Genomic DNA, 7,778 nt, shown 5'->3' with positions numbered 1-7,778 from the left:
TTTGTGCTAACAGGGTAAGAAAACCATTATGTAATTATTACATAATGGGGAACTATCCCTTTACGTTGTACAGAACAAAAGCTATTGTCAGTACATTTTGGAATGAAATGATCTCTTCAATGCCTCATCATGTAACAGGTGGCTTTTACACACCCTTTCTCATTTGTTCTTCCTTTCTTGGCAAAATAATCTCTACTAATATCTAACAGGATATTATCAATCAATTACCAACCAATAAAACACTTCATTAACCATATCATTACAGTAGTGTGTGTTGGAGCCCGACAGGATCTCTGCCAACACACACTACAGTGTGGGCGTGAGTAGGGAGAGCGGGAGAGGCTATTTTACGCTAGTTTGTCTAAATATTGTCATTTTTCTTGGCAACGCTCAGTGTTGATTTCTTAGGACGTTTCTGTTCATTTAGAGTGACGTCTCGTTTATTAGCGACTTGATGGCTTTTTACAGTGGTGCCATGGTGACAGGAGTGTGTGTGTGAGTGACAAGAAATGCTTATTCCACCCCCCCACCCCCCCAATTATCATTGAAAAGCATTATTCACCAAAGCATTGTACTTCAGCTTCTCAGACTTCTCTGTTGTGTTATTGAAGTGGAAAAAAAACAAGAATAATCATCATCTTTCACAGAGTCTGGGACCGCCGGTGATTTACTCTTTTTCCAAGGCGTTTATTGAGTGAATTTTTAGTACAATAATTGTCAGAAAGTTACTGCTTACAAACTCGGACACATACTCGTCATCACAATATACAAGTGGTAGCTATACAGAGAGGGAAACAAAGGCAAGAAAAGACGCATTCGGTTCCTATGTCCTGTGTGTACCGCAAAGTGAGGTCATCATCCCTGTCGTGCTGTCTTCATCCTTATTGGCTGTCCTTAGCAATACTGGGTCTGCTGTGTGTGTGTGTGTGTGTGTGTGTGTGTGTGTGTGTGTGTGTGTGTGTGTGTGTGTGTGTGTGTGTGTGTGTGTGTGTGTGTGTGTGTGTGTGTGTGTGTGTGTGTGTGTGTGTGTGTGTGTGTGTGTGTGTGTGTGTGTGTGTGTGTTTATATGTGTGTCCATTATCTGAAATAGAAGAACACATACAAATAGAGGAATTATTTTCAACTAAAACAATACTTTCTGAAACAGATTTAACTACACAAATATTTATTCAACAGCAATCATCAGTTGAATGGACACACCCAGGCCCACTTTTCAGACAAAGTTGTAACAAATCAAAACAGATGTCATTGTAAAAAATGATTATCAAAGTAATCCACAAATGAATATATGTTTTTTTTAGGAGGAGAGAATGGGACAATGACAGCAAATTCTGAAATCGCTATTATGGAGGGAGTGCTAATTGCTTTTCATGTCACGATTCTGAAGTGGAATGCTATTAGAGACAGAATGTTAATAAATCCAACATTAGCAAATGGAAAACAAGAAAAATGGGAATTACAGACTGCTCTGTCATCTCATTCATAGACAGGCATGTTGAATGGCAAATACTTGAGACGTGCCTGAATGGAAGCGTAATGGATTGAAATTAGATCCCTCCATTGAATAAACAGACATCGTTAATCAGAAGAAAGAATTATTAGGTATGCGCAGGGTACTCCGGCCTTGTGTGAATGATGTTGAAAAGGATTTTAAAAGCTAGGTTTCGACCTAAAGAGCTTAATGTATAGGTTGTCATATACGGTTTATTGAAACAGCTCAGGTGGTCGTAGACTGTAGCTGAATTACAACAATTAGAACCGACCCCAATATACCTTACTTGATGTATAGTGCTACTGTTTCATAGTCCGTCAACCCCTCCCCGCTCATTTTCCCAATAGACACCCACTATCAGGTCTCGGCCCACTCTCTCTTCATTATGAGATAGACTGCCGTGCAGTAGCTGTAACAGCGGACTCCTTGCCGTGTGTATGCCTGTGTGTGTGTGTGCTGGCCCCAGCCCCATCCATCTCCCTCCCCACGGCTGATCAGACCGCTGTTAGACTGAGGCCCTGAGGCCCCAGCAGGTGGCCTGGTCCCGTGCCTGCCTGGGTGCACTGGAGCAGAGAGTATGAGATGCAGCCATTTCTCAGCCCCAGCCAGCTGGGCATGCCCAGCGAGGCCCAGACCCACATCCAGACCTGGGCCTGAAACAGGTTTTTTACACTCAGGATAAATGAGCTGGAGCCTGGCCATGAGAAGGAGCGAGGGATGGGGGGATAGATGTGAGACAGAAGGGAAAAAGAAGGGGTGAGGGGGTTGAGGATACTTAATAATCTGCTAATGGGCTGCGATTGATTTCTAATTTCAGACGCCAAGGTGGGTACCTCAGTCTTAGACATGGAGCCACACCCCTACTAAAGTAAAAACCCATTGCTTGGCACAGGAGTGCAGAAGGCTGGCCAATTCCACAGAGTGGTTAGTAGAACAGCAGTCTACGATATCTGTGTTTGGGGAAACAGCAGTTTGTCATGACCTGACACCTGAGGATGTAGTTACAAGAAAATCGATGCAATGAGAGATTACAACCAGACAAAATCTGGTTAAGTTGTCTCGTGTTCCAATATTAGACACTTGCCATAGGCCTACTCTGTAGAAGATCAAACATAGGCATACTTAATTTCCCTCTGCTGTCGCTGGAAGCCTTAATTAATATGGCCAATTCACAGCTAACGAGGATTTTGCTATATCTACAGTGTAACATGGGTTGTTGCCTTCGCATCGATTGCCTACTTTAGTAAAGTGGACATGTCAGTGGGTTGGCGACGACACTCATTCATAATTGTATGTTGTATGTTTTGACCTGATTGGGAATAACCCAATTCCCTTTGGTTTCGTCACAGTTATCAGAGCAGTTCCACCATCTTCAACCAGGTTCCTTCACCTTGCTGTCAGACATAGTTGAGATTCAGTGTGATTGGTGCAAGACCAGACAGCCATCTATTTCTCAGACTACACCACACCAATCACACTGCAATCACAGGCTTCTAGCATACACAAGAGCAGGGCTAGTAGTACAATCAACCCTGTGTACCGAAGCCCTCCGACTCATCATGTCAGCTTCCCCTCCTGGACCACCATTTACTCCATCTTCAGACATACTTCAGAAGGACACTCTCACTCCAACTCAAATAGTATCCGTGTCCTCAGTAGCCACCATCTCAAGAATAAACCTCTTCCGCCAGAGGAGGCTGGTGGGGGGAGTTATAGGATGACAGGCTCATTAAATGGCTGGAATGGAACGGTATCAAACATATGGAAACCACGTGTTTTACTCTGTTCCATTCATTCCATTCCAGCCATTACAATGACCCCATCCTCCTAAAGCTCCTCTCACCAACCTCTTTTGTCTTCCACCAATTGCAATAGAGTGTGTTTCACTTATAAACATTGGGGCAAATACTAACTTCCAATTGAGGCAAATTTTCACTGAGTCATCCATTGACATCAGTGTACGACTAAGTGAAAATTTGACTTAATTGGAAATGAAGATTCACCCCGTTATGGACATATTGTCAAGGATCCCTCCAGAACTGTGTCATTACGCACACCTAGTCTCCATTTCCCTGATTGTAATTGTATAAATGTGCCCATTGGTTTCCATTGGGCAGTCGATTATTGTTCCATTGTCCGTTGATCGTGTGAGTACCTGTGCTGTGTTGTTTTGGCTTTCGTGCCGCTTGTATTGCGCAGCTGATTACGGGTCTCGCCCCGGTGTACTTACTCAAGGTACTCCTTGCTCTTTTGTTTGGGTTTCAACCCTGTGTTTTGTATATGTGTTTCTTTGGTCTTCGCCCCCTTGTATTTAAATGGCACGCTGTAATTTGAGTAAGAAAAACCACTATTACGTATTCCTGCGCCTGTCTCCTGATCCCTATACCAATGTGACACATATAAATTAATATTGGCCAACGTAGGTAGAGCAGTCACTAAGCAATACTTACAATTGACATAGCTTTTAGTGTACTAGTAATAGCTGTAAAACTAGCCAGTTTAGGTAATAGGTGTGTGGGGATTGAAGTGCAAGATGAACTCCTCTCTTTAGGTAACAGGTGTGTGGGGATTGAAGTGCAAGATGAACTCCTCTCTTTAGGTAACAGGTGTGTGGGGGTTGAAGTGCAAGAGGAACTCCTCTCTTTAGGTAACAGGTGTGTGGGGATTGAAGTGCAAGAGGAACTCAAGAGGAACTCTCTTTAGGTAACAGGTGTCTGGGGGTTGAAGTGCAAGAGGAACTCCTCTCTTTAGGTAACAGGTGTGTGGGGTTGGGGAACTCCTCTCTTTGTAACAGGTGTGTGGGGGTTGAGTGCAAGAGGAACTCCTCTCTTTAGGTAACAGGTGTGTGGGGGTTGAAGTGCAAGAGGAACTCCTCTCTTTAGGTAACAGGTGTGTGGGGGTTGAAGAGCAAGAGGAACTCCTCTCTTTAGGTAACAGGTGTTTGAAGAGCAAGGAACTCCTCTCTTTAGGTAACAGGTGTGTGGGGTTGAAGGGGGAACTCCTCTCTTTAGGTAACAAGAGCTTTAGGTAAAGAGGAACTCCTCTCTTTAGGTAACAGGTGTCTGGGGATTGAAGAGCAAGAGGAACTCCTCTCTTTAGGTAACAGGTGTGTGGGGATTGAAGTGCAAGATGAACTCCTCTCTTTAGGTAACAGGTGTGTGGGGGTTGAAGTGCAAGAGGAACTCCTCTCTTTAGGTAACAGGTGTGTGGGGGTTGAAGAGCAAGAGGAACTCCTCTCTTTAGGTAACAGGTGTGTGGGGGTTGAAGTGCAAGAGGAACTCCTCTCTTTAGGTAACAGGTGTGTGGGGGTTGAAGTGCAAGAGGAACTCCTCTCTTTAGGTAACAGGTGTGTGGGGGTTGAAGAGCAAGAGGAACTCCTCTCTTTAGGTAACAGGTGTGTGGGGGTTGAAGAGCGAGAGGAACTCCTCTCTTTAGGTAACAGGTGTGTGGGGGTTGAAGAGCAAGAAGAACTCCTCTCTTTAGGTAACAGGTGGGTGGGGGTTGAAGTGCTATTATTTTTTTAGTGTGTGGGCCGAGTGCCCCTTTGAGCTGTTTGTCTGTGTTTATCAAGAGGCGCCTGTTGGCTAAGCCAGACCCAGATATTCACACACACACACACACACACACACACACACACACACACACACACACACACACACACACACACACACACACACACACACACACACACACACACACACACATCAATAGCAGATACAATACATACCGTAGACCTTGGCCAGCAGACGAGACACTATCCACTCTCCTTCCCATTCTTGATGGTTCCAATCACTCCAACACAAGCAACAAACAAGAGGAAATAAAGAAAAATACAGTCTGTACAAGTAAGTGCTCACCAGCAAGATATGGCATGAATACACTTACATTTAACATGGGCTCTTCAGAGAAGGGACATTTTGTTACTTTTTTTTATCCCTATAGTTGTTTTATACACATCCACAGAAAGAGTCATTTGTACATGGTCCTTTGTACATTTGCTTCCAGCTCAAAATTCATTCAGGATTGTCCATGTGATGACCCCTCAGCATTGGGGAAAGAAACAAAATGGTGTCTTTATGTTTTGTCCTCCAGAGGGCTAGGTGGCGCTGTAGAGAAACTACATTATGAGTCCATCTCCATCACAATCCAGTCCACAAAAACATCATCTTTGCCAAAAAGGCAAGCAGAGAGAGTTTTGTGCATACATATTCATACAAGTCACCTTCAATATGAAGATTTATTCAGAAGATATATTCATATTTAGTTAGAGATATACATATTTATATATATTCTCAGAATCTGGGTGAGGCCGTTTCACTAGTCCTTTGGCAAGGCCATCAGCCCAGACCTCCACAGGTAGTGTTAAAGTGAAAACATGGTAGAGAATTTTGTTCCCTGCTTTCATGGTGGAAAAGCAAAACACAATACCAACAAAATGTCAGAGAAGCTCTCCTTTCCAGCCAGTTCAACTTTGGTCGACCTTGAGGAGATCTCAAAAATGTCAAAAGTTTCAAATGAAAAAATATAAGGTGAGAAAAATGTCAAATCAACCAATCACCACTGTATGTCTCTATCATTTTTCCGTATGTGTGTATATTGAGCATGTCTATAGAGGTTGAATTGCTTTCTTTCTATACGCATTTCATACTGCTGCTCCTAGCCAGACCAATGCATCCTCATTTCAGTCTTTGAAGAAGGCTGGGGTCAAATGACAAATCAGGGGCCTTCTGATGACATTGGCTGAATCCCAAATCACTCCCTTCCCCTTGCTCCTGGCCACGCGCACCTGCGCCATATGCACATTGTACCACAAGCTGAGGGAGTGAAAATGATCGAGGGTGTAGGGGCTAATTTAACCCTCTCACAGCCACTTCGACCAAGCCAGAAAGGCTGCAGGCTTCATAGCGAAGTGCTACGGGTCAACGTGTCGGGGGTCATTCGGTGAGGGGTGTAGTCCGATCCCGACACACACCTCAATATGTTTGGAGAGTGCGTGCCTAGTTGTATGCCACATGCATAGAACTATCAGAGCAGTTCCACCATCTGATTTCAAGACAGGTAACAGATGAAATACTTCCCAAATTAAATGTGTAACTGTTACTGAGGTTTATATCTTGTAAAATGGCCTAGGGGGATTTGTTCATTTCTCACTGGGCACAGACGTCAGTTCAACATCATTTAAAAAAAAATGTACATTTGGTTGAGTTGTCAACTAACGTGAATTCAATGTGAAATCAACAAAAAATGTCACTATGACTTTGGATTTAGGTTCAAAGTTAGCTGAAAAAAACATGAAATTCCCTCACATTTAGGACTATTTGCATTCAATCGAAATCCAATACATTTTCCACGTTGAATCAACATCATCACATGTATTGTTGAAATTATGTGGAAACAATTTGGATTCAACCCGTTTTTTTGCCCAGTGGGTTGAATTTCATGCTCGTTTTAGTATCTAAAAGTGAAACATGAATTGCCATGAGTGTGTTCCAAAAGTTGACTGATGACTGATGTATTCATCCCCTCGCCACTCTCTGGAAGTCAACCTCTGAGCTTCGTCACCAACACGTGACAACGGAGGGCCCTCTGAACGAGTTGGTAAGGGGGGGGTGTTGAGATTCACCAATGATCTTCCTCTTCAAAATGTCTTCCATTTCCTCCTCTCCAGTCTAACATCATCCAGTCAAGACATACATCTGATATTCCCAAAGACTCAATCTCTGTGTCAGTACCAACATATTCTATTATGTAGACCTCACAGATTAAGATTGAAAATAAAACAGCCTCTGAACACATTGAACTCTACATCATAACTCAGAATAACTCAGCTTAGTGGAAGTTGATAGTTAGTCTTCGTCTGGACCCTGGCCTCCTGGGTAATGATGTTTGATTATATGTTCGATGGGATTAGATGAGAATGATAGTCTCGACCCTGGCGCGTTCCGACGGGTCGGGGGTCATTCGGTGAGGGGTGTAGTCCTTTCTGCTGTAGTCCCTGCCAACCCGAATGCTGCCCGCCCCGTGGCATGGCGCCCCCTCCAGTCATGCCACGGCAGTGGGCGACTGGCACTGGCTCATCTGCACCCGCATGGAGGTGACATTACTGAGGATCTTCTTCTGGTGGCCCCCCAGGGTGACACCTATCCTCAGGAGGTCTCTGGAGATAGAGAGGCAGGGAGATGGGAAGAGAGGGATGGAAAGAGGGAGAGGGAGGAAATATGTCAGTATTGCGTCTGCATCGCTGAAGAAGCAAGTACATAAACACGCATTAATTTGGTCTCTAATA

General features: G+C 44.0%; 1 protein-coding gene across 3 annotated transcripts in view; it reads right to left on the bottom strand.

Moving 5' to 3' along the window:
- Window positions 1–1,020: 1,020 nt before the first annotated feature.
- Window positions 1,021–7,778, bottom strand: part of LOC112260409 (ephrin type-B receptor 1) — a 314,795-nt gene continuing 308,037 nt past the window's right edge. For all 3 annotated transcript variants that reach the window (XM_042328699.1, XM_042328701.1, XM_042328700.1), the window contains 2 exons: window positions 5,220–7,649; window positions 1,021–1,081 (listed from right to left, as the gene is read on the bottom strand). In XM_042328699.1, the coding sequence (XP_042184633.1) occupies window positions 7,535–7,649 (115 nt within the window). In that variant the 3' untranslated portion in view covers window positions 1,021–1,081; window positions 5,220–7,534. The remainder of the gene's footprint in view (window positions 1,082–5,219; window positions 7,650–7,778) is intronic.

The sequence above is a fragment of the Oncorhynchus tshawytscha genome, linkage group LG10 (assembly GCF_018296145.1).
Source record: "Oncorhynchus tshawytscha isolate Ot180627B linkage group LG10, Otsh_v2.0, whole genome shotgun sequence".
In the NCBI taxonomy this organism is placed as follows: Eukaryota; Metazoa; Chordata; class Actinopteri; order Salmoniformes; family Salmonidae; genus Oncorhynchus; species Oncorhynchus tshawytscha.
This window is presented reverse-complemented; position numbering and strand designations above follow the sequence as displayed.